The 26,857-nt window shown below is 45.8% G+C and overlaps 2 protein-coding genes across 4 annotated transcripts; one reads left to right on the top strand and one right to left on the bottom strand.

The window, feature by feature from the left end:
• Window positions 1-21,854, bottom strand: C9H1orf105 (chromosome 9 C1orf105 homolog; the record flags this gene model as incomplete). Its single annotated transcript, XM_021063651.1, has 6 exons — window positions 1-374; window positions 3,190-3,257; window positions 6,359-6,426; window positions 9,014-9,088; window positions 18,292-18,382; window positions 21,763-21,854. Coding segments are annotated over 6 exons (540 nt in total), but the record flags the coding sequence as incomplete, so codon positions are not given.
• PIGC (phosphatidylinositol glycan anchor biosynthesis class C) lies at window positions 22,537-25,473 on the top strand. 3 transcript variants are annotated; one of them, XM_005667778.3, is made up of 3 exons: window positions 22,537-22,596; window positions 22,721-22,946; window positions 24,074-25,473. In XM_005667778.3, the coding sequence occupies exon 3, from the start codon at window positions 24,290-24,292 to the stop codon at window positions 25,181-25,183; it is 894 nt and encodes a 297-aa protein (XP_005667835.1). In that variant the 5' UTR covers window positions 22,537-22,596; window positions 22,721-22,946; window positions 24,074-24,289; the 3' UTR covers window positions 25,184-25,473. The 3 variants fall into 3 exon arrangements, with proteins under 3 accessions (XP_005667835.1, XP_005667836.1, NP_001161126.1); XM_005667779.3 differs by lacking the exon at window positions 22,537-22,596 and adding an exon at window positions 23,119-23,295 and having other exon boundaries at window positions 22,884-22,946; NM_001167654.1 differs by lacking the exons at window positions 22,537-22,596; window positions 22,721-22,946 and having other exon boundaries at window positions 24,290-25,183.

The raw sequence follows: 26,857 nt of genomic DNA, 5'->3' as shown, positions 1-26,857 counted from the left end.
TTTTAGTCAACTCATCTTTATAATCATGTATATTAAACCATTTTGTCTTTAGGAGAAATGAGTAATAAGGTAACAGCAAGAGCTAGAATTCTAGCAACAGTTAGGAAGGCAAAATTGAGTCATCTTTTTTGTGCTTAAGAGGAAGTTATGAGAGGGCATCAGTGTCAGAAACTGGCTTGGTTAGGTTGCTTTCTCCCTGAGAGTCTAGAGGTGATAAACTCCGGCCACTCACTGCCTCACGGTCTTGCCGACTGGCTCCTTTCTGGGCAGGGGTGAGAGCTGTGTCTCCTGCAGAGATTGGTAGGCATCTGACAGCAGTCCGTGGAAGACAGCTGTCCTGGGGCCCAGGATGGGCAGTCTGTATTGAATGTTCTCTGGAGGACAACACAGGAAGGAAGGACAAGGGCTTCTTAGATTCTATTTTTAAAAACTACTCAAAATACTTACAGTCACAAAGGACTTCTTGAACCATATAAAACAGCTTCCAAAATTCACATGAGAATCCCTTTTAATAGAACCATCTTATCCCCCACAACATTTATGCTTTTACATATCTTGTCAAAGGGGCCAGAAAGGAGTGCTTAGAAGCAAAATTCAAATATTTGGGGACATTGCCAATTAAATTATAAATGAAGGTAAAGTATGTCTGGGGTTGTACCACGAGTCAAAGGGAAAAGAGGACTCAATCCTCAGAAGACTTTTCGGGGAAACGTGTATGGTTCCGCTCCTCAAACAAACATGATCTTATAAAAGGCTGCAGTAGGGAGAGGTACTTGCATTTCAAAAGGAACCTTTCTTTTATGAACTCATTTATTTCAGGGCTCCTTAAAATCCTCACCATTCTGACCTCTTCTTCGAATACCAATTTATATACAACAGTTGGTTAATATTCAACTTTTCCAGAAGACACATTGTGAAGGAAAGTAAGTCAGTGCATGAAGTAACATCTTCCTATGGGAAGTCACTGAATGACTAAGGGAATTGGAAGCCTGAAATCTCTGGAACAAGCTCCTTAGTCCAGTTGACTGAGAGCTAAGACATGTCACAAGATCACAAACCTAGGACCCTATTCAGTCTCACTGCTTGTAATGAAGAGGAAACAGAGGTCCAGGATCAAAAGCACTGGTGGACTGAGGACCAGAATCCAGATTTCATTAATCCTAACTCTTTATACCACATCTCACCATTGGGCCAGGTGGTAGACCTATGTCAGGTGGTTAGCAGCTGTACCAGAGCCTGTGTAACGGAACTCTGGACTCAAGGCCAAAGTCAAGAGAAACAAACCCATAAGCAACTCCATCACCTGCAGAGATAGGCTCTTTCTATTTACTGAGTTCTCACTAATAATTACTGATAACATATTGAGGTCAGCCCAGAAAAATAGCAGAAATCACTGTTGTGATTAATAAAATGTTAGACAGTCATTGGAAGTGATGGCCACTGGGATGAGTCAGTCATTTGGCTTCTGCAGTATGTCCACAGGCTACACAGCACACAGGGTGGCAGCAATGAGCAATGCATCCTATACAAGGACATGTCTAAGCTTTATAAACCAGTGAGGATGGGGCAGTATCAGCACTTTTTCTGGGTCGATCAAAGGTGAAAGCTGCTTGTACTGAGTGGTGAGGGTGGGCAAAATGCTTCTCTAGTTTTACAGGTGGGAACACAGAAGCCCAGGGAGTTTCAACAATGTGGCCAAACCTGTCAAGCAAGACTAAGTTCTGAACCCAGGTCCCTTTGCTCCTAGGCTTTTTCTTTGACCTCAGAGAGCACACACAAGAGGAAAGATCAGCTCAGAAGGGTTGTGACTGGAATGAACCTTAGATCTCTAAGCTTCAGCTCCATGAGCCCTCTCCCTGAAGCCCCTCCTCCAAGACTGCTGTCTTTGGATTAATGCTATGGGCAGGAACCAGGTCTATCAAGAACATTTATGTGCTAATGTACACGCACTGAGTCTAGATCTTATATTGGTAATGGAAATACAATTACCCATTCCCAGGGTTAATGAATTGATGAAAGGCATCTTATCAAGTTGTCCGGTAGAATCAAAAATAAACATTCTTGCTGAGGTAGCGGCATGTAATTGTGTATGAGTATGTGCATGTGTGTGCATGTGTGGTTCACTCCTTTGTGAGGTAAACCTGAAAAAAATCCAGGTTCAAGGGAAACTCAGAATGAACCTTGAAGCTAACTGCACATGTTGTTACCCAGTGTTCTATGGGATTCAGGAGAATAAGGTGGTTGCAGGCAGTTGGGGGGATCTTTCATGGGCGCATGCTCTCTGCTCTTGGATCTTCAGTCTACTTTGGCTAAATGAGAGCCATGATCTAGGCCAATATTTTTGGATATATAAGAAGGGGTTGTAACTAGCAGTCTTCCACTCCCTAGAATGGTATCTCCAAACCTCAGCTGTCACTTGAGTGTGACATGACTTTTTGGTCTCCCATTTTGATACCCCTTCAAGACATCCCTTCTATCCTCATATTTCGTTTCTTGATGACTTCTCAGTTCAGTTCTGGCTCTAGATCCCCTGCAACCTCCCAGGATAGAGCTTAGATTTTCCCATTTGTACAGAGTAAAGAAAGTGATCTTGATTTTCCTTACTGTGTGTATCAAATAAAAGAAAAACTGAACATGGCTTTAGTTAATACAGGAAAAAATGAGAATATGGACAAAGTTACTAAAGTGGCAGCCTATACTGCACTAAACCCTGGAATTACATCCCTCCAAAGAATGACCCAGTACCCCCATTGCCAGCCCAGTGCTGGCTTCTCTAAAAGATAAGACTTGGTGTTGAAGCTGGAGATAGAGTCACTGTCCTTTTTTCTATTATCAGCAAGTGAAAATAAGAATAGCACTGAGCAGCTGCTGAGTGAAGGCAGGTATTTTTAGGGAGCCTCGGGGCTTGGGGAGGCCATTCCAGGGGTATGGGAAATGCACTTCCCTTCCTAACTTACAGGTAGAACTGGAGTGAAGGGAGAGCTGTGGACCAATCAATCAGGTTAAAACAGAGTATGTGAAAGAGAAGGGATAGAGAATGGGGATTCATTCAGAAAATTTAGCCAGTTATAATGGAAAAAATAAAAATCATTATTAAAAAATAGAAATTATCTTAGGGATTAAACCTTTCATTATCTGACTCTGCGGGTGGTCTGTCTCCCCCTACAAGTACTCCAAAAGAAAGCAAACCTGTTGGGATGTCACCACAAGAAGGTCTGGGTACAGTCTGGGCTTTTGGTGGATGAAGGCTCATCATTCTGATTGGAAGAAGCAAGAGTACACATCAGTGATTTGGCTAGGGCTTGGTGGAAAGGAATGTGTCTTTATCCATTTTAAAACACAGATGGTCTCTTGACCCCAGCACCTGTTACCCTGATGCTCAGAACACTTTGCAGCTGTGTGAGATGTTGGGCCAAAGACCACTACTTCCAGAGCTCTTTCTACTTTAGTGGTATTTTTCTGGATTTTGATAAAGCCTTCATTTAAAAAAATGTTTTATCCCACTGTCAGAACACTGTATGGTCTGAAAATAGAAGGGATTAAGGAGAAAATCCTCCAGTTCTCGGGGAAAAAAAAACTAACAACTCTTTCAGATCAGTAGTCTATCCTTCAAATGCAAAACTGAGAATATTTTGGTTAGAGTCTTCCAATTTTAGAGAAAACATCTTGATTATTTCCTATTTTTCCTGGTGGCTAAGACTGCAGAAATGACCCTCAACCAAAATGTGTAATCTCAAACCATTTCTACATTAGTTTAAATTGTTTTATTTCTAAGGACTGACAAATCTGTTAACTTGGATGGCTATCTACACTTATTTCATGCTATTTATTTCCACAAAGATTTTCCAAGATTATTTCCACTTTGCTACCAAAAAATGTGGCCAGTCCAATCAGTTTATTTTATTCAATTGACATTGGAGGACTCACTGGAACTAAGAAAAAGTCTCATTCCATTTTGGGCAAACAGGAATGTGTTATTTGTAAGACTAAATAGTTAAGATCTGTCTACACTATAATTCAACAAATACACATATATCCATTCATATTTATTTCCTCTCTCTCTTCCTTCCTTCCTTTAAATCAGCAAACATCATTTAATTCCAAAAATGGCTATAATTAAAGTCATGTAAAAAACCAATTATTTCAGTGAGAATACTCCACCTACCTATATAGGTGGTGAGACCAAAAAACTGTGAGCACAGATTTTAGAAGCTACAAACAGAACCAGGACTTTATAGCCACACTAGTTAATCTGAAACAAAACAGAAGTACTATGCTTTTCCTCATCACAATGGGAAAAAAAAATGACCAATCTAATAATAATTCTGGCTACGGTTGATTTTAGGATTGGTTCAACCCTTGGTCTTAGCTTCTTTAAAGGAATAAAAGCTTGCTTAAAATAAAACCAATTAATGATTCAGGATGTACGACTTTCTTTAAAGTACTAAACTTGAAAGATAAATAAATTGAGACAAGGAGTTCCCATCATGGCATAGCAGAAACAAATCCCACTAGTATCCATGAGGATGCAGGTTCGATCCCTGGCCTTGCTCAGTGGGTCAGGGGTCTGGCAATGCCGTGAGCTGTAGTGTGTAGATCATAGACATGGCTCAGATCCTGCACTGCTGTGGCTGTGGCGTGGGCCAGCAGCTGTAGCTCTGATTTGACCCCTAGCCTGGGAACCTCCATATGCCACGGGTTTGGCCCTAAAAAGCAAAACAAAATAAACAAAAAAAATGAGACAAAACATTTCAAAAGTCTCTTTCATACCAGAGTGAACTTTGGCTCAGAAATTCTTGAGTTTAAATAGTTCAGTTTTCCATTTAAAGTTCTGTAAAGAATGTTTATGAGAATTACTTTTATTGTGATCTGATATAAGAACACATAAAGTACAGAGTGGGTGCAGGTTAATGTTTTTACTGCTGGAGCCTGCCTTGCTCAAATGCCCATTTCCTCCATGACCTTGTCTACTTGGGCCAGGACTTTATTTTTTTTCCCCCTATCTTTTAAAAAGTCTTTTATCTATTGTTTTAAATTAAAAAAAAAATTTATGGCTGCACCTGGCACATGGAAGTTCCTAGGCTAGGGGTCAAATCAGAGCTACAGCTGCCAGCCTGCTCCACAGCCACAGTAACATGGGATCTGAGCTGCATCCACAACCTACACCACAGTTTGCAGAAATGCCAGACCCTTAATCCACTGAGAAAGGCCAGGGATCGAACCTGAGTCCAACTATGTTGGGTTCTTAACTCGCTGAGCCACAGCAGGAACTCCCCAGGACACAGTTTCGATGCATCTGAGTCTACATCTTAGTTTGTACAAATGGCTCTGAGCTCATATAGGGAAACATAACATCTACTGCTGTCCATCATAAGGTTACAAAAGACCTATTTATTTTCCCAAGTCATTACTCTCTGTATGAGGAAAAAAATTAAAGATTGCCATTAGATCACATACAGATTTTTTGATTGGTCATGTATAAGGGTGACTATATGTTTACATTTTGACCATCTACTGCAAGGCAATTCCAGCTTTACCGATAAATATACTACTTTATTTGAGGTGACTCCATACTTTGAATACTTTTAATAAAGTGAAAACTGAATCCTTCTTTCTTGTCTGGTAGTTAAATGAAGAAAAAAAAAAACCCTGAAATCCACCTAACCAAACTATGACTGAATTTTATTTCTGATGTACTTTGTTTTGTTTTTTTGTTTGTTACTTTTTAGGGCTGCATCCATGGCATATGGAGGTTCCCAGGCTAGGGATCAAATTGGAGCTGTAGTTGCAGGATCCCAGCCTCATCTGCAACCTACACCATGGCTCACAGCAATGCCAGATCCTTAACCCACTGAGCAAGGCCAGGGATAGAACTTCATGGATGCTAGTCAGATTTGTTAACCACTGAGCCATGGCGGGAACTCCTATTTCTGATATACTTGGTAAGAAAGAGCAAATGACAACCAAACAAACTGATAACAGTAATTTTAGTTTCTAAAAGTAGACTCAAGTCAAATTATATATAATCTCCTGTGCCTTATGAATTAGATATGTCATCTACATGGATAATTTGCATTTCTTTCTGCCTAAGTTATCAAAGAAATCTCCTATCCTATTCCATGTACTGTTCTTACAAAGGTAGAAAGATTATAGTTTCTACAGCTATTTTCAAGCAAAAAGGTATAAAACAACTTTTTTTGTCTGTGTTCTTTAACCAGAAAATGAAACCACTCCCGAAGCTCATCCCTCAAGCATTCCTAAACATTTTACTAATTACATCTCTCATTTCATTATCCTGTGTCCCCAAGCAGATATAGCCAGAATTAAAGCTATGTCCTGACTTAAACCCTTGACTTACCTATGACTCACAATATTTGCAAAGGATAGTTTCAGATCGTCTGGGATTACCATAGTTCTTGGTTGTACCTACAGAAGAAAGTCTTATGTAGACAATGTCCAAAACTGCATTCTAATTTAAAGAAGTAACACACCATCTTAGCAAACTCGAGTTGTATTTAATGAGTCATTCGTGCATCATTTTTTCCTCTCTGTTAAATTTATTACTAAGTATTTTAAATTTTTTTCTTTTTACAGCCACACCTGAGGCCTATGTAAGTTCCAGGCTAGGGGCTGAGTTAGAGCTGCAGCTGCTGGCCTGTGCCACATCCAGAGCAACACAGATCCCAGCCACATCTGTGACCATGGCAATGCCAGATCTTTAACCCACTGAGTGAGGCCAGGAACCACTGGGTTCTTAATCTACTAAGCCACTATTTTAATTTTTTAGTGTTATGATAAATGGAATTGTTTTCTCAATTTCATTTTTGGATTGTCCATTGCTAACATATAGAAATAAGATTATCTCTTGCACATTTATCTTGTGGCCTATAACTCTGCTGTCCTCATTCGTCAGTGCTAGTAAACTTTTCTGTGGTTCCCTTAGGATTTATATAAAATCATATCATCTGCAAATATAGTTTGATGTTTTCTTTTTTTTCTTTTTTACTTTCTCTCTCTCTCTCTCTCTTTTTTTTTTTTTTTAGGGCCATACCCAGGGCATATGGAGGTTCCTAGGCTAGGGGTTGAATAAGAGCTTCAGCTGCTGGCCTATGCCACAGCCACAGCCATGCCAGATCCGAGCTGAGTCTGCAACCTACACCACAGCCCTGGCAATGCCGGATCCTTAACCCACTAAGTGAGGCCACGGGTAGAACCCACATCCTCATGGATACTGGTTGGGTTTGTTTCTACTAAGCCACAAAGGGAACTCCTGTTTTTCTTTCTAACCCGGATGCCTTTCATTTCTTTTTCTTGCCTTAATTGTCCTGACTAGGATGCACAGTACCATGGCAAACAGAAGCAACAAGAGTGCACATCCTGGTCTTGCCCCTCATCTTAGGGGAAAACGTCCTATCTTTCCCCATAGAGTCCAATGTTGGCTATGGGTTTTTTTGTAGATACCCAATTTCAAGTTGAGGAAATGCCTTCTATTTTTAGGAGTGTTTTTATATCTTTCCAGCATCTCTGCTCAGCCCCCAGCTGAGAATGGGGCAGGGGGAGTCTCAGTGACCACAGGAGATGAACTGTCCCCCTACTATCCCCCGTCTGGAAGAGGGTGAGCTGCTCCAGCGCAGACTGAGGTAAGGGTATCCCATGCTTATTTTCTAACCTCCCGTTGTTTCCCACTAGGCTCTGTGTGCCCCCCCCCCCCCAGTTATGACAGCAGTAGGGATGTTATCCTTGGGCATTTGGGGTCTAAGGCCCTTCCTTTGGGCATCTGCATCGAATGGTAAAACCACAGTGTCCTTTCACCCCAGGCAGGTTTGGGCAAGAGCAAAGGTCAGAAAAGAGGTTTTGAGACAGAGAAGAGCTGCCAGGGTCTCAGGCAAGCCAGCTGGCCAGGGCCAGCATAGGGCTGGGGTCAGGGCATTCTAAATGTGGGACACAAGTGATTCCAGGAATAAAACCAGGAGAAACCTCAACCCCCATTTCCCAGATCACAGTCGATGCTCACACTGAACACCACGATCCTAATCATGCAGGACACGAACAGAGATTGCAACATCCAGGCACGCCTCTGTCAGCAGCATCAGTTACATTTCCAAATCCCACACAGCTTCACAAACCCAGGGAGGTGCTTGCTGGTGGGAAACATTTTTGCCATGAACTCATCAAAGGAGTCTCTGGTGTCTCCTGTTTGTCTTCACCTCCTTGCTTTTCCTCTTTCTGCACATCTAGGCCCACCTTCCTCCCCAAGTCAAAGGAGAATCACAGGCTATTAGAATTGAAGAGACCCCTCCCAAACCCATACCTAACCCTCAGCTCAAGTAACCTTCCACCAGAGCCCAGTGCTTGGTCTGATGGCCCCTAACCCCACTTCCTAGACTGATCCATTCCTAACTCCAACGTGAGCAGTAGCCTCCTGAAAAACACCTCTTTCTCCAGCACCTCTGGCAGAGCTTTGTCCTTGTAGCACCCATGTCCCTTTGACAGCCTTTCTTTCCCTACACCCACCCCCACTCCATCCCCCACCCCCAGGTAACACAACCCACAGGTAGGAAATACCAGAGCATCTCTCCCCAGCTTTTCCCCTGAGGCGATAACTAAATTTATGACAAACCCCAAGGTGAAGCTGATGTTTCATAGCTGTGATGCTAGAGGGAGATGGCGTCATGAGCACATGGGTTGGGCTGGAGATGTGTTAAGGGGCAGAAAAGCTCCATAACCTCTGGCACTTTTGCAGGGCGCAGCTACCCAGACAACACAAAGCAGAGTGGTTCATCTCATCTCTCCCCCTCTGGCCCAGCCTGCCTTGCTTCACCTTTGGTTTCTTAAAAATGGGGAGGTTTATTGTATCATGTCAGGTGCGGTGCTCTGAGCACCAGCAAGTGCTCATTTGCAGCCTTCCCTGCAAGGGGAGGCACCATCATCTCTCTCTGCTGGGCTCTGGTGGGGAAAGGGTAGTGCTGTGCCTGGGGAGATCTACACCTGCATCTGCCATCCTCTCACCTACCACTTTCATTTCTCGACACGTAGAGCACATCTGCTTCTTTCTGATCAGCATGGGATCGCTCTGGTTCCCCCCAACCTGTGGGGAGAGAGAGACAGAGAGGTGAGGAAGTGGTGGGGTATCCGAGGCAGCAAAGAAGTGGGTGAGGGATGGAGGGGTGAGAAAGCTAACAGTTATTTCTTCCATGAAGCAGAGAGGGACACTCTGGTCTTGGCGCCATCCCAGGTGGAAGCTGAACCACCCAGGTTTGGCTGCAGCTGGTAAATTCAGAGATGGTTTAGGCAGGAGGGAGAGAGCCTCAGACTCCATGGTGGCCTAGGGCCCCTGCACGTGGTGGTACAGGAATAAGACAGGTGGCAGAGGGGGATGGGGCCGTGGGTGGAAATCCAGCCAGGTCACTCTTTCCAACCAGAGCATGCAGTGTGAGGGACTGCGCTCTCTCGTAGGTAACACATTTCTCACATTTCATACAGAAGCTCCACCATGTGGACTAGGGAGGACTTTTGATGGTCTGAGAAAAATTAAGAGAAGACATCTCTTCTGTCAACCTCCTTCCACTTGTCCCTCTGAAACACTATCCTCCTCTCTTGATGCCTTCACTCTGGCCTGACATCAGCTCTCAAGCCTACGTTGTCCAGCACCACTTGGCCCTTCCGAACCTCCTGAGAGCCACCGATTAAGCCCCAGGCAGAACTGGAGCTGGTGTGTGGGTCCTGATCCTCCTCCCCACTCTAGGGAGGCCATCCCAGCAACGCAAAGAAAGCACCAGTGCAGGGAGAGTGGGAGAGTCTGTACGCTCTAAGCAACCTCTGCTTTCTTTCTGACTCAATTTCTGCCAAAGGGCAGATGGGTGGGCCTCAGAGCGTTTACACCTGAAACACAGGGTTCTCACTCATCACTGGTGAAAGCTTGGTTAGGGAGCAAATGACAGTTTGAGGTTACCATCTGACAGGGGATTCTCTCTCACCTCTTTCTACATTCACACTGACATCAGAATGTGAGACAGCTTCATAGGAAGCGTGGGATGTGGGGTTAGGAGGGCCCAGGGATAGCAGAGGATCACTAGGAGCTGAAGGCTTCTCTTCCATCTGATCCACTCAGTGACCTATCACGGCAGATGTGCGTGTTGTACCCTGACCCATTCCTGCTGCCCTGGGAGGTGTGCAGAACAGGATGAGGAGGAATATATCTGGGCAGCGTGGGGTGAGCCCAGGGTGTTTCTTCTAAGGTGACCTTTGCTGGACTGTCCTGAGAGAGACATGGCGCTTGGGTGAGGCCCTACTGGGAGCTTGAAGACTGTAAACCATGCACCAAGTTGGATTCTTTTGAGAAATATTTAAAATACATTTCATATTTATAGGCCATTTTCAAAGAATCAAGTCAGTATCCCCATGTTATGGGTTGGCGTGTAAAAGTCTGCGTGGGAATGACTAGACTCATTCATTCCACAACAAACCATCATTGTGAAGCTGCCACATGGAGGGTGCTGTGATGGCATCGCAAGGATGAAGAAGAAGGTTCCAGCCCTAAGGAAGACCAGGGAAGAATACAGACTCATGTATTTGTCTGGGGACACTGAGATAAGGAAGACACAGCTTCTGACATCAAGCTGCTCGCCACCCAGAAGACCGAGTACCAAGAAGTGCATGGTGTTGAAGGTGGAAATGTACTGAAGCCACACAGGGAGGCAGAAAAAAGGAGTCGAGCTCACCTGGTGGGGGGTGGGGGGGTGAGGGAAGCGTCAGAGGAGGGTTAAAAGGACAGGCAGTACTTGGGTAGGTGTTGGGAGGGTGAGCAAGGAAGGGGGAGGGCATTCCAACCTAGGAACACTGTGAGACGACACGGAAGAATGGCTTGGCAATAAAGACTGAAATAATGCCATGTTCGGCAACATGGATGGACCCAGAGATTGTCATAGCAAGGGAAGTCAGACAAAGACAAATACCACACAACATCACTTATATCTGGGATCTAATCAAAATGATACAAAAGAACTTATCTATAAAACAGAAACAAACACACAGATTCCAAAATTAAATTTACCAAAGGGGAAACTCTGGTGGGAGGAGGGATAAATTAGGAGGTTGGGATTAACGTGTACACGCTCCTGTATATAAAATAGACCTACTGTACAGCACAGGGGAATCTACTCAGTATTCTGTAACAACCTAAATGGGAAAAAAGCATGGATATATGTATATGTATAACTGATTCACTTTGCTGTACACCTGAAATTAACACAACATTGTAAGTCAGTGATACTCCAATAAAGTAAAAAAATTAGAATGTTACTATAACCAAAAAAAAAAAAAAAAAAAAAAGACCTGGCAACTCCACTTCAGGTAAGTGAGGACAGCCTGGAATGGCCAGTTGTCTAGGCAGGGGTAGGGGGTGAGAAATGAGGCTAGAGAGGACCCCCTCCACCCTGTCCTGATGCCTCTGCTCCTCTGGGTTGATTTAACCTTCTACCTCACCTTCCCTGATACCATGGTGGGGTGGCATCTACTGGGCCCAGGCTTTCCTCTCTGTCCCTCACATCTTTGAGTTCTGAGATAAAGACATTTCTCTGAAAAGGTGAGTCAAGGGTGGATGGACTAGATATCAGCGAAGGAGCCGGGATACTCCTGAGCCTTCAGCAAAGAGAGAGACCACATCCCAGTGGAGGAATTAGGACAGGCTTCTGGAAGTGGCATCTGTGCTTGGTCTGAAAGGATGTGGACCACCTGGGAGGGCGGAGGTGAGGTGGGAGGGTCCTTGGGCAGGTGTGTTTATAGTAGAGTTGGAACCAGATGTTTGTCTTTCCTGCATTTGATTCTGTCACCTTATCCAGACTTCTGGCTTCTGCATGAGAATACTTAGACCCTATGGGATTGGAATCACAGGGTTCATTGCACACCAAGCAACAAACATAAGTGAGAGAAATGCAAGGCACATAGCAGGAGCTTGCTAGGTTATGGACAGCGAACCTCTGAGCCCAGTCCCATAACCATGCTGACTGTCATTCCCTGGAAGGATGGAGGGAAAAAATGGCACATATATTTCCCTATCTGACCTTGTTAACTCCCTTCCTTTACGCCACAGATTAGATGTTTCTTTCTCTCTTTTTTTTTTTTTTTTTTTTTTTAAGGGCCTCACCCATGGCACAGTGAAGTTCCCAGGCTAGGGGTCAAATTGGAGCTGCAGCTGCTGGTCTACACCACAGCCACAGCAGTGTGGGATCCAAGCAGCATCTGTGACATACACCACAGCTCATGGCAAGGCCGGATCCCGGAACCAGTGAGCAAGGCCAGGGATCGAACCCATATTCTCATGGATACTACAGATTCGCTTCCGCTGAGCCACAGTGGGAGCTCCCTAGATGTTTCCTTCTCAGAAAATCTTTCTCCTGACCCCTCAACCAGGTGCCTGCCTCTCTGGTTCCATCGTTGCAATCTGTACTGTTATTCTTTTAATTATTTTTAAATGATTGTTTGTTTCCTCCAGGATGAGAGTTGTTTAAGAGTAAAAATGTATCTCACGCCTTTGGTTGTATAAGAGGCTGACTTTCAATTGTCTCACCACCAAGAACTCTTTTGATTATGTCTTTCTTATTGACTCTCACATTTTGAAAGCTCGTGACCACTATGGAAACAACCCTGCACACTCCTAAGTCATTCTCCTGCTTATAATAATCAAACACATTTAACAACAAACACAAGTTTTAAAGGGAGCAGTGCCCTGAAATGGGACAGGAATCTAGAACCCATTTCAGAATAGGCACCGAGCAGACATTCACCGTGTGTTGTTTGAATGAATGAGTCACGGTAAACATTTTAAACTATCAGACATAACCAGCATACATGTATGTATGTAAATACCTAAGAAAAAAGATACACGTGTGAAGATCACTGGTATAACAACACTGTCTTCAAGGAAACACTGCTAGACATTCGTGTACAACAAATTCATCTGCATAAAGTTCTGAGAGAAAGCAGCGGCTGGGAGGCAAATTGCCCAGTTCCAGACCTGGCAAAGAGACTTGACTGTGGTCAGTCACAGAACCACTCTGGGGCTCCCTTCCCCCTGCTGCTGCTGGTGTCTGCAGCCAAAGGCCAGAGGCCAATTCTAATCCTGCCCACACTTCCCGTGTAGAGGTGAAAACATCTTTGATGTGGAACTTCGATCTTGGGATTCTGTGTCCTTTCTGGGCCTCAGCTTCCTCCCTCCACCCTGAAACCAAGGCCTTTTCCCTCTGCACCGTCTCCATCTTGCTTTCTGTGTCCTTCAGGCCTGCTCAGCACACTAGCATGAATGGAGAGTGAACTGGCCAGCCGTTCAGAGAACAGGCCCCTGGTTGTATCATCTGTAGGGTCAGGGCCATCAAGAAAAGGGGCTCTAAAATGCTCACAGGGCTCTAATTTCCCGAGCCGCTGTCCCCAGGATAGCAGATGGCAGCATGAAGGGAGAGCTGGGCCAAGCCACAACGTAGAATGCAGCCAGGCCCCAGAAGCCAAAGCCTGTTCTTCACATTTCACAGCTGGAAACACCCTCATGTCTGAGGTCAGTATCTGCTCAGGTTCCTAAAGTCTGGCTCCTGGCTCAAGTCCTTGGCCTCCTTGAATTTGGGGAGAGAAACAGAATGATGCGTCTCCCTCTTCCTTCCTCTTTCTCTCCTGTTTTTCTCTCTCACACACACCTGTCCACATAACAAAAACTGAAAAATGTAAGCACCAGATGGTGATTTTAAAAATAGCCACCACAAGCATGATTTGAGGGGCACTGACAAGTCTGCCTCCCATCTGGCCTGACACCTCCATTCCTTTCCTCCTCCCCCCCTCCTGCCTTACCTGAGAACCCCGCTTGGGGGTCTACTTTAACTTTTTCAGTGAACACAGAGTGAGGAAACTGTGGCCCAGAAAGCTTAAGAGATTTGCCAGGAGCACAGATATTTAGTTTCCATCATCCAGAAAGATCCTTGGATAAAGGATCAAAGAAAGACCAACTTTCCTCAGGGGGAGAGTGGACTCTTAGGATCTATGTGAAGACATAATGATTCCTATAGGATTACTATAGCCTGTAGTGGTCAGGGAGATATTTTCAATATTCAAAACAAAACAAAAAAAAACCTCTGTGATAATTACACATTTTCCTGCTCTCTGACAGTACCCCTCAATTAAAGAATAAAGCTGAACATAATTATTTTCAAAACCCTTACTGTTCACTAGGGAAAATAGCAAATATACATGATGTGATGGGCAGACATATACCTACTATTCAGACTTGTTAAACTTGGTTTTTACTTCATTTTGTATATAATTATTATATCTAGATGGTTATTTCAGGTCAATGGTTTTCATCAGTACTTCCCTTTAAAAGTTGAGTTTGTGGTTGGGTGTTCCCACTGTGGCACAGTGGGTTAAGAATCCAATTGCAGCAGCTAGGTTGCTGTGGTGGTATAGGTTCAATCTCCAGCCCAGTGCAGTGGGTTAAGGACCCCAAGTTGCTGCAGCTGTGGCGTACATCACAGCTGCTGCGGCTGTGGCTTAGAGTCAATCCCAAGCCTGGGAACTTCCATATGCTGCAGATGTGGCCAAAAAAAAAAAGTTGTATTTGTTGTTATACACGTTTTTTTTGTTTGTTTTTGCCTCTTTTTTAGGACCACGCCTGCTGCACATGGAGGTTCCCAAGCTAGGGGTCAAATCGGAGCTACAGCTGCCAGCCTACACCAGAGCCACAGCAACCCAGGATCCAAGCCGTGTCTGCAAACTACACCACAGCTCACGGCAAACTCAGATCTTTAATCCACTGAGCAAGGTCAGGGATCGAACCTGCAACCTTGTGGTTCCTAGTCAGATTCGTTTCTGCTACATCACAACAGGAACTCAGTGTGATAATTCAACATAAACAGGAGAAGGAATGGGGAGTGTGGGTGTGGATTCCGTGGTGGTCATGAATTTTCAGAAACTGAGAGTCAATGAGAGAAATAAGCTCTCAGTGGTGAGAAACTGGAAGTCACCTCCTGTATGTGTTCCCAGCCACGTCTCTCCTGCTGCACAGTGTTTGTCCCAGGTCTGCTAAAGGCAATGTCAACAATGAGCTCCTCTTTCCCCAGACTCGTCAGACTGGAACGACAAAGCCAGATCAAGGAGAGTGGAGGGGTTGGGGGCAGGAATGGGGGGGTGATACTTTCTACCCTCTTGGGGCCTCAGTCACAGCCAACCCTGCAAGCAGGCAAAGGTTCCCTATTGCCCCCAATGTGGCTTTGCCTGACTTGAGTTCTAAGTAAGTCACTTCCTGGCCTTGATTATGTAATTATTATGGTTCACATTCCTCTTTCTGGGCATCCTGAGTTGTCCTGAATCGATACCTTGAAAAGGCAGGTGAAAGTCATGCCTGATAAAGAAGCTGCTCCACAGGTGTTTAAATGGGGAACTGTTTAGGCATCATTTCTGTCTTCATTTTCTGTTTTTATACTTTGTCACTCTGCCTCTCCTCTCCTGCTTCCTTTTTTGGTCTTTGTTGTCCCCTGACCTCTCTCTGTGTTTTGCTCTCTCTGTTTTTCCCTCTCTGAGCCTCTGTTTCTTCTCTGTCTATTCACCAAGGCATGGTGCTCCAAACACACAGACATTCCTGTGCCTCTGAGCACAGGAGAGAAAAGCCACTTGGAATGTGGATGTTCAAAGTTCTGCCCTTGGACCTGGGATGGTGAGGAGGAAGGGAGCCAGGTGGCAGGAACTTTGTACCTGTGCCCAGGGTCCAGAACCTCTTGTTGGCTGCAGGGCTACTGCAGCCTCCTGCTGGGTTCCTGACGTGGAAGAGTAAGGAAGAGATAGAGATAGTGCATTCCACTTCCATGAGATACAACATATTTTCTTTCCAGAAAGGAACAGCACACACATGCAGGCCTCATGCTCGCAGGTGACTCTGAGGGCTAGACTCAGACCTGAGGAGGTCTGTACGGCAGGCAAGGATCTGACGTGAGGGTCCTACCTGAAAACCCAACAGAACAGGGATCCCAGGTCCCCATGAAGGTGGCAGAATATGCCTCCCCCACACCTGCCACTTTGGCCTAACCATCATTTTGAGCTAAGACACTTTGACAAACCAGCAGGTGCAAGAAGGGGGCTCTCACCCTCCTCATTTTCTTCTTAAAAGCATGAGCTAAAACCCTACATGTTAGATGTCCTCCCAGTACCAGGAGTAACATTCTTATCATCAAGGACAAGATGTTGGAGCCAAGAGAATTCTGTACAGAGAGAACTTGTTAAAACAATCCTTATCCTCCTTTGCCTTCCCACAGTTTAATTACCTTTACACAACTGCCTTTTTTTTTTTTTTTTTTTTTTTTGAAGTACTATAAAAACATTCAGGTTTTGCCACTTTGGGTCTTCATATCCTTATGAAGGCTCATAGGGAAACTTACAGTAAATAAATTTGTACGCTTTTCCGTTAATCGGTCAATTTAATGCTCAGGCCCAGGCACAAACTCAAAGATGGCTAATGTAAAATTTTGCCTCCTCTCCATCTGCGTGCCCTTCCAAGCAGCCCCGACACGGTGAGGGTGAGGGGGTGACAGAGAGGGTGAAGGTTAGGGGGAGGGGGAAAGGTACCTGAGTTCCCTTTCCCAGCAGGAGCTACGGACTCATGACCATCTGGATCCACCCAAAGACTCGCCTCCGGATCTGCCTATTTATTGGCCAGGCCGCGGAAGTTGTTGCTCTTGGCTTCCATCTAGCGGCCACGTATGACTATTGCAGCTATGAAACGCTACGCCCTCTGGAAGGCGGACTTCCCGCTGGCCTTCCTCGTCATTGATGCTTTTCTCCCCTGCCTCCAGCCCTGCCAGGCTGGTGCCTAGAGTCTTAGTGCCTCCGACTGGCACGGTACACCGAGATCCAGGCCAAACCTGGGACGAGAAGGCGCTCGGGGGCAGGGGAGAGCCCGCCTCCATAAGAAGTTCAGAGACTGAGGGACTAGAAAGCTTCTTGGGCCTCTGCAGCAACCGCCGAGTCAGTGCGGTCTCCGCTCAGGCCCCTCCGTGCATGCTTTACCGACTTGCCGGTCCAGTCCAGGACGTTAGGGGGATTCGTGCTTGACGCTCAAGCACAGCCCTGACTTTGCCACTCATGTGCTTGTAAACCAACACATCCTCTCCGCGTCCTGGTGGGGTCCACGCCCGTCCTTGGTTCCCTCCCACCTTAGCCCGAGCTCTGGGCAGCCTGATTCTTTGATGTTCTTCAAGCACTCCTCGCGCGCTTAATCCCCACGTCGTTGCCCCCCTCCCCCCGGCTCTTCCTCCGCATGTGGAAATATCTTCCAGATCCAGTGCAGACGCCACCCCCCTCTTGATCATTCCCTCACTCCATCTCCGCTCACCCCTCCCCCAGCCTGCAGATGACCTTTCCTCCCACCTCCTCCCGCAAGTACTTTGCCCCTCTCCCTCTGACACTTGTTCCGCGGTTGGGTACCTGGCCGTCCGCCCACTCGTTAGCGTAGGTGGCATCTGACGTACTCACCTCTGCATCTGTCTTCAACCAAATAACAAGAGCTTCGTAAGCACTTAGCCACTGAAACGAGGGCTCGCCCTAACCGTGGATCACGCCTGGCTCTGGCTGTGACGGGGGCCCTGTGCCCTTCAACTGCTGCTTTCGGTAGTCCTGTGTGTCTGACCTGTGATTGTTGCGGTGAAGAAACTGCTCACGTTCCCAAGTGCCCTCTGTCTTTCTCTGCCTGGGGTCGGTACTCACTGCAAAAGAGCCCCTAATGTGGGGAACCCCCTGTGGAGCACAGCCAGTGTCCCCCAGTGGAGAGGATTCCTCTGAGGAGAGAGGAGGGGAGGAGGTCCTCATGTGAGCTTCCATGGGTTTAGAGGGTTGTAGGTGGGAAGCAGAGGGATTCATGGCGGTGGTGGAAGGGGGTTAAAGACTCCAGAAAGGAGGATTGGTTCTGGACACAGGCTGAGAAGCAGCTTCTGAAGTTCTCAGGGAAGATCTCTCAATGTGAATTTGGCAGGGAGGGGTGTGTGTGTGTGTAGTGGGGGGGGGGTGTTCCCTTTTTGATGATTCTAACCTGATGCCTTTATTCTTAGTTCTAGTGGAGGGTGGTGGTGGGGGGAGCCCTAAGATGCTCAGGACCACGTGAGGGGGTGTTCATTCATCTCATAGAACAAACCTCTTGAACAATGATGACGTTCCAGACTCAGGCTGTGCTAGGGAGGTAGGAAATGCCTTTGCATTCACTTTCTCTGTCATCCTAGAACCAGCTATGGGTTTCTTTTCAATTAAAAAAAAAAAATTGAGTACCTTCGATACGATATCTGGCACTTGGAACAAAATTGGCAAATTCTTATCCTTCTTGGATGAACCCAAAAAAGTGGCAGAGGATTGAGGATATCTGAATAATCAAAACAAGAGTGAGTTAGAACCGTAGTCCAGGTTAGGAGAGCCAGGTCCCTGGCTGTTTCAGAGAAAACTCCAGGAACACCCAAGGACTTGCTCCCCACCCTGATCCTGAAGGACTCCGAGCCACTTTGGAGCTGCCACAAGATTTTCTCTCTTTAGTCACTCTGGCTTCTCTGTCCTTTTGGTTTTGAACTAACCAGCGCCAGTCGTGGATGGTTGGAGACTGTGCAAATAAGGCCAGAAAAAAAATGTGTTCATGAAAGCAGCTGTATAAGGAGAAATGCACCCCAGAGTTCCTTCTTGGAAAAGCCCATGCAGAAGTTACTAGTGTTTAACCAGAGCAGTCCTTTCTGCCTGGCCTGCTTTCTCAGAGTTTCTGTCCCCGCACCCAGAAACAATCCACCATTTGCTCCCATGGAACATCTTCTCCCTCCAGTTTTCTTCCAGAACATTCTTTCTTTCCAGGCAGAAGGTGAGGCAGAGATGCTGCAGAGATTTTACCCGTTCTCCTCACAGCACGACCCACCTTGCTGGCTGCTATGGTTCATTTTATTACAGTCTAAGGAGCCAAGGTGTGCAGGGCCTGGACCTCGTAAACAGCCCTTGTGTGCAGCTCTGTACATGCCCTGGCCTCCAAGAAATGGAAACTCACTCAGAATGCCGGCGGTTCTGCCAAGAACAACCTCTCCTCTCTCATGAGGAAAGATTTCATTGTCCATTATTCATTTATAACAAAGGCATGTGCAAGGAGTTTGATGTGCACAAGGCATTTGTTTTATTTCTCCCACCATTTCCCTGGGCCCCGGGAGAGCAGGGAGTTGGGTCTGAGCCAACTCCTTCACTGCCTTTGTCTATGATATGTGAACAGCTGGCCTTGGACTTGACACCCAAGAGCTGGCCAGGAGAGACCAGAGGCCACTTTAGAACAGCAGTTCAGCACATAATCATCTCATACAAATAGGACCTCAGTGTGACCTGAGAGCTTTCAAGACTGATGATGGTTGTGGCTTCAGCACCATCAGGCCAAACTGAGAGTCCCCCTGGAAGGAAGCGGTCTGAAGGCAGTGACCTTCAGAACTGGGTCTCCCCTCCTCTAAGCCCCCAGGCGTGTTCCCAGAGCTCACAATTAAGGGTGCTCTGAGCACATTTCACTAAATGTTCCTCTTTTTCAGACTGTTCTGTGTTGGGACTGCTTGTCCAAAGCTAGGTAATACTTCAGACACATTCAGAACTTTCTAACCAAGTTCTCAGAAAGGGGTTTTGCCAAAATAAACAGCTTGGGACTCAGAGCTTTGGTCAGATGAGTTTACAGTTCTCAAGAATTGTAGGTACTTAAAGCATCCTTTCAAAGGATTTTCCATTCCTATCTTGTCCTTCTGAAAGCTCAGGGCACCTCACAGGTGCTGTCCAGGAGTCTTAGAATTCTTGTGAGGTAGGTGAGTGCCATTTCTCTTAACAAGAGTTTAGATGACTCCCCAAGTCCTCCCAGTACAGACATGAGTAAAGCCTCAGGTTGTGTGAGGTCATTTCTCCTTGCAACCAGCTCAAGTCTGGCTGGCTGGAGGGAACACTCCTGTGTCCCTTCCCAGATGGCTGTCCCCTCTGACACTCCAGGGCCCCCCACTTTATGCCCCCTTCCACACCTCCTGCCAAAGGCTTGTTCAATCGAGGAATGAGGTAGCTGGGGGGTGAGAGAGCTATGCACAAAGATGCTTCGCTTCTGGCTGCAGGGGTAGGTCTGAGGGGTATGGGGGTGGGATAGGAAAGTGGGATATTACCCTCTTTAGACCCTAGCCATTGCACATAAAAGTCCATATTTCCACCACTGCTGGAAAAACCAGCAGATCTGGCCACTGGGTTCACATACTTTCTGGTAACATTGAGTAGGTAGAGGCAGACTGTCCCTCTCGGAGGGAGGTGATCTCCCCTTCACTACAATTCCCTTTAGGCCAGATCTACTCATTTATGTCATCCATCTGTCATTGTCGTGCAAATTTGTACCTGCCCCTAATTAACAGGTGCTAAATTGTCATTACCCATGCTGATCCTTGAGGTACTAACTCTTAATACGAACTAAGTCACCTGTGTTTTTTTTTTAATAAACAAGCCTTCAGGTTTACTCAATCTAGGATTGCTGCTTTATACTAAGACAGTAGCTAGAGTTCAAATATATTCAAAGCTATGAAAAACAAAACAAAACAAAACAAAACCGAACAACAAGTACTTCATAGGTGCTCTGAAAATACACAGAACTGTCTAGCTGCTTACTGAGAATGTGGTTTTTAAAAAGTGCATCGGACAAAGCAAAGGTACCTGTTATTGGAAGGGGGATGAGGAGAGAGTATTCCTCATGGAGAGTCATTTATTCATGGCAGGAGGGTATGTGACAGCTACCAACAGGGGAACTCTTTTCAGAGAGTATAGTCTTTCTAGCAAATGACGTTACATGCCAGGGAGCCAACTTTTCATCTATGATGTGCCTATGGACCTGTCTCCTGGCCTGCCCTTTCCTTAATCTTCCCTGATTTCTCCCATTCACCCCTACGTGAACCTCTTACCTACCCTCCCTTTCATTCCCCCCTTCCAGCCCGGTGTCTGTCACCAAATTCAAGCATCGAAACTGGGGGAGGAGGAGTTCCCACTGTGGCTTAAGAATCTGAACTGTAGTCGCTCAGGTCCAGATGGAAGTGAGGGTTCAATCTCTGGCCCCACACAGTGGGTTAAGGATCTGGCTTTGCCACAGCTGCAGCATAGGTCGCAGTTAAAATTTGTAAATTTCAAACTAATGCGAGGAGAAAAGGTAAAATGATGAAGAGGATGGAAGTTTTTTGAAAGTCAGTGCCTATGGGTAGAATTCTTTTGTATATATTTTTCTTCCTTTTTCCCCCTTTCTCTTTTTTTTTTTAATGGCTGTACCTGCAGCACATGGAGGCTTCTGGGCTAGGGGTCAAATCAGAGCTGCAATCGAAGTCCCACACCAGTCATGATCCAGTCGCATCTGTGACCTACGCTGCAGCTTGCAGCAATGCCAGACCCTTAACCCACCGAGCAAGGCCCGGGTTTGAGCCCACATCCTCACAGACACTATATCAGACTCTCAAGCCACTGAGCCATAAAGGGAACTCCCAAAAATTCTCTTGTATTGTTTAGTTGTGGTGGTACAGAGGAAGGTTAATTGGCCTTCTTCAGCCAGGCCAATTCTCAGGGCTCACTTTTGTCTCAGAAACCTTGACCATTTCTGATTTTTTAGCACTTTACTTCTTTCCCTCAACCGACCAGCTGTGCCCCTTGAATAATTGCCCCTAACTCTTAAGAAATCATCTTCTATGAGGTCTTTCTTGAGACCTTTGCTCTCAGTGGCTGAGCTATTACCTTTTGGGGAGGCTGAGTATTAATGGCTTGTTCGTGAGGCTGGCCTTGCTAAACCAGGGAGTCTTGTCAAATCTTGGAACAGAAACCTGGAGAGAAATGGAAAGAGATCATTTTGCAGGATTTATTCCTCCCGACCATTGCCATTGTTAGGATGACCAAAGTCAGTGCAGTCAACACTTTATAAAACATTTTTAAGTTTTGTATTTGACCCTGTTGACTCTCCCAAGAGTAAACAGTGTTATCTCCATTTTACAGATGAAGAAATCAAATCTTAGTGTGATTTGCTAAGTCACACAGCTAGTGAGTGAATTTAGGTTTTCTGACTTTTGTGTCTACTATATCCCTTTGCTTCTTCATTATTCCTAGCTGTTTATGTATCCTCTAAAATGTCCATGACTTCAACTGAACTTTATCAGCCTCCTATTCTAAGTGTTTGGCTGCTTTCAGTCACAGGGCCCTTCTCCCTCATCCCTTCTAGGAGACAAAGAAGAAAGAACTGTACTTTGAAGCTACAGACAACTGGATGTCAGTCTTGGTTAATGAAGCTGTAAAACAAGTGGATGTTGATATTGACTAATCCACTTTCCAGCAGCATGGCCTTGGACAAGTCACAACCTCTCCCAGCATCAGTTTTGTCTTCCGCGAAAGGACGACATTATTATCACTTCACAGATCAATGCATGAGTCAGAAAGTTCCACGAGGGCAGGAATTTTTTTTTTTTTCTATTGCTTAGCTGCTGTATCACTAGCACCTACAGCAGTGCTTGATACTTGCAGAAATTTAGTGAATGTGTCTAGTGTATTCATGGATGCTTCGAAAGTCCCTAGCCGAAGGTCTGGTTTCATAATAGAGCGCGATCAAAGTAGCCATTATAATCTCTCTTCTCCCAGTCCAGCCTCTGTCCTTTGCCTTTCTGGTGCCAAATCCCAATCTCCATGTCCAGGATTTGCTTTCCAGGCATCACCCATTCTTCTAGGGAGAGGAGCCGGGAGTTCCCTTGCGCGGCCAGGAGGGGGCAGCAGTGACCTCAAGGCCGCGCGGGCAGAGGAAGGACGCTCTGGCCGCAGAGGTTGTGGCGGCCCCGGAAGTGCTCGGCCGCCGGCGCGACCCCGGCGCCCCGGATGGGGAAGGAGGCGGGCGGCCGCCCTCGCCCGGCCGCGCACCCCTAGGAACTCGCGGGCAGGTGGGTTCCGAGTGGGAGTCAGTATTTCCGGGCCTCCTCCGCCATCCCCCGCAGGGCCGAGGCTGGGTGAGGGGTGGCGGCGGGCGGGGTACACCCTCGGGGACACCCTCCCCTTCCCCACCCCCTCCCCAGCCCTGTCCCCGACCCAGCGGGCGGGCGTTGCCCTTTTCAGCGCCTGGGACCCTCCAGCCCCCTGCGGCGGCCGTGAGATGCCGGGGCTGGGGTCCCTGCTGCGGTGAGGGAGCCTCCCAGGGCGTCTGGTTTGTGAAGCAAAACCTATCATGGTCTCCATGGAAGACGTAAGGTCGGGCCATAAGAATTTTCTTCGCAGACCTGCTGGATGATCTTGGTATTTCTGACTCTTAGTTTTGCAGTAGTGGAAAGGAGATCATTATCTCCGATCCTTCCTAGAGTTTCGCGTTAAATAAGTAGAATGATAACTCTTTTTAAGGCTGCTAAACTCGGTCAAGGGATTAAGAATCTCCAGTCCTTGGCTTTAGTTAAATAAACCTTAGAGCTTGTACCTTTATTATTATGAGGTTTTTGTTTTTAGACCGGTAACTTTTTTCAGTAATAGATGCCTCTGAGAACCCAGTAAAAGCTTTGGATCCTAGCCTTAGAAATCTGCATAAATTACAACTACAAATATGCATTGACTGGGAGGGTTGTTGAAGGGTCTGAAGCCCATCCATAGACCTCAGGGATATGTGAACCCCTGAGTTAAGAACTAGTTTAGAGGGAGACATGTGAAGCCTTTGGGAAAGAAGTTTCCTTTGAATCTGGCTCCACTAATTACCACTGTTAACTTGGGCTAAAGTTACCTAAGCACTTTGAATTGCTGCTTTATTAGTTGGGTTAATCTCCAGGATTGTGGAGATTAAATGAAAGAAGCTACGTAAGGCTCTTAGTACATAGTATGCACTCTTGACAAATGGTAGCTGCTAAGGGATTATAATGTAAAATCTGAAATGAAATTTTAATGTCCTCAGTTACATGATGGCCACCATATATATTTTGTTCAGACTTCTAATAAGCTTATGATAACCCAATAAGTTGGTTTGATTTTAACTCAGTCCTACCCTTGACCTTTCACAACATTCATAGATTCACAGTCTCTCTTTTTCTAGGAACTTGGCTATATTGTCCTGCCTCAGAGAACAAACTCATCTACTAAAGGTCTAGCCTGGGTTCTGCCTTTGAAAGCAAGGGAAGGTTGGTACCATATCAACCACATTCAACATGAAATTTCCAGAGAGGTCTTATTTCAAAACTTTATAAAGAACAAGAACCACATGGACTTCTACAACGGAGATTGAACTAGCCTGAGTTTGAGCAAAAGGATAATGTGTTCACAGCCTGTAACTAACACCAAAGAGGCCAAGTGGCAGAAGGTCTTGTATGAGCGACAGCCCTTTCCTGATAACTATGTGGACCGAAGGTTCCTGGAAGAGCTCCGGAAAAACATCTATGCCCGGAAATACCAGTATTGGGCTGTAGTATTTGAGTCCAGTGTGGTGATCCAGCAGCTATGCAGTGTCTGTGTTTTTGTGGTTATCTGGTGGTATATGGATGAGGGTCTTCTGGCACCCCACTGGCTTTTCGGGACTGGCCTGGCCTCTTCATTGATTGGCTATGTTTTGTTTGATCTCATTGATGGAGGTGAAGGACGGAAGAAGAGTGGGCGGACCCGGTGGGCTGACTTGAAGAGTGCCCTAGTTTTCATTACTTTCACATACGGCTTTTCACCGGTGCTGAAGACCCTGACAGAGTCTGTCAGCACTGACACCATCTATGCCATGTCAGTCTTCATGCTATTGGGCCACCTCATCTTCTTTGACTATGGTGCCAATGCTGCCATTGTATCCAGCACACTGTCCTTGAACATGGCCATCTTTGCTTCTGTCTGCCTTGCCTCACGCCTGCCCCGGTCCCTACATGCCTTCATCATGGTGACATTTGCCATCCAGATTTTTGCCCTGTGGCCCATGTTACAGAAAAAACTGAAGGCATGTACTCCCTGCAGTTATGTGGGAGTCACACTGCTTTTTGCATTTTCAGCCTTGGGAGGCCTCCTGTCCATTAGTGTTGTGGGAGCCATACTCTTTGCCCTTCTGCTGGTTTCCATCTCATGTCTCTGTCCTTTCTACCTCATTCGCTTGCAGCTGTTTAAAGAGAACATTCATGGGCCTTGGGATGAGGCTGAAATCAAAGAAGACTTGTCCAGGTTCCTCAGCTGAGTTTGGTGACTTCCATTCTGTTACTAAGACAAACTGATAGACTAGCCCTCCAACTAGTATAAGATTCGAAGGCAGAATTCCATTCTGGAAGCAGCATGCTGATGTGGGTGGGAGATCAGAAATCAAAAGAAAAAGTTAACCAAAGGCTTGGGTGGTGAAGGTGCTTATCCTTTCTGTTATTTTGTGGCGGGAAAAGCTTTGTGGGGCCCTCTTCAATTATTGCCTCTCATTCAATGTAACAAATGAAGTGATGTGGTTTCTATCTATTAAAAAAATTAACAACACATCCATCAAGTTGTCTCACAATTTTTCTGTAAGCAGAAGACAGACAAAAGGGACACAAAGAATATGTGTGTGGATTTCCTGTCGTGGCTCAGTGGAAACGAATCTGACTAATATCCATGAGGACGCAGATTCGACCCCTGGCCTTGCTCAGTGGGTTAAGAATCTGGCGTTGCCATGAGCTGTGGTATAGGTCACAGATGAGGCTCGGATCTGGCATTGCTGTGGCTGTGGTGTAGGCCAGCGGCTACAGCTCCAATTGGATTCCTAGCCTAGAAACCTCCATATGCCATGAGTGCGGCACTAAAAGAGAGAGAGAAAAAAAATATGTGTGCATGTAAAGTCACTTCTGTCTGCCTTTTTCTGTGTACTAAATGCAGGCTCTGTTATTTATCTCCAGCTCAAATCCTAGGACCCTGGATGCTATATCCAGTTTTGTTGCCTCAGATCACAGAATTGGTCACCTAACTGACTAGAGTTTCTACTCAGTTCTAGAAGCATGTATGTAATTAACTGCAAGGGGAGTGTGATGTATCATAATACATAAGCAAAATGCTAGGGGGATCAAAGAGGCAGGAGGTCAAAGCAAGCTGGAGTGATGAGGAAATATTAGAGGAGATGGCATTTGAGTTTAGTCTTGGAGGTTAAGTGGAATTCTCTTAAGCAAAAGATGATTTGAGGGCAAAGTAGCAAAGACCTTTAGGAGGCAGGTCAGCAATGAGCAAGTGAAGCTAGCATGCTTTGTGTGACTAATGGCAGCTGGAAAACTGCAGATGGCATGCCCTGTCCAAAGAAGGTAATCACTGCTCTGTTCTGGCTGACTGTTTCTAGTCAGAACTTTGTCCTGGCTTCATAATCCTTAGGAGTCCAGGTAAAGTTTAAATGAAGTCACCATAGCTGTAATTGTAATTACAATTACAATCTGACTTGTAAGTGCTGTCAAATTTAAATCAGACCTGATAACATGTATGCAAAATGTGACTACCACTGTGCAGTGCACCATGTATGCTCTTAGCAGGAGCATAAGGAAGGGGAAGAGTTCAATGGGAGTTACAAGGATTTGAGGAAAAGTTGGAATGGGAGATTTAACAGGGGTCTGAATATTAGGCTTTATACGCAAGTAATGAGCAATTCAGCTTATCTAAGGAGGGAGTAGGTTATTATATCTTGAGCCAATGAATCAAGTGTTCTTTGTCTCATTTTTTTCATCTGTGAAATGGGAATGAAACTACCTCTAGGACTGTGATGAGTAAATGATGTGTATGAAAAGTGCTTTGAAGAATGTCAGACACAGCTCTGAATGTGTTAGCTATTGTTTTTGAGCTGACATGTAGGGAGACTTAAAGAGGGCAGAGAGTGCAAAATGTATCAGACACCTCCAGGAATAGCTGG

Source organism: Sus scrofa, chromosome 9 (genome assembly GCF_000003025.6).
Source record: "Sus scrofa isolate TJ Tabasco breed Duroc chromosome 9, Sscrofa11.1, whole genome shotgun sequence".
Classification (NCBI taxonomy): Eukaryota; Metazoa; Chordata; class Mammalia; order Artiodactyla; family Suidae; genus Sus; species Sus scrofa.
This window is presented reverse-complemented; position numbering and strand designations above follow the sequence as displayed.

Coding starts and splice junctions, on each gene's coding strand:
- PIGC (XM_005667778.3), top strand. CDS start 24,290: ATGTGTTCACAGCCTGTAACTAACACCAAAGAGGCCAAGTGGCAGAAG.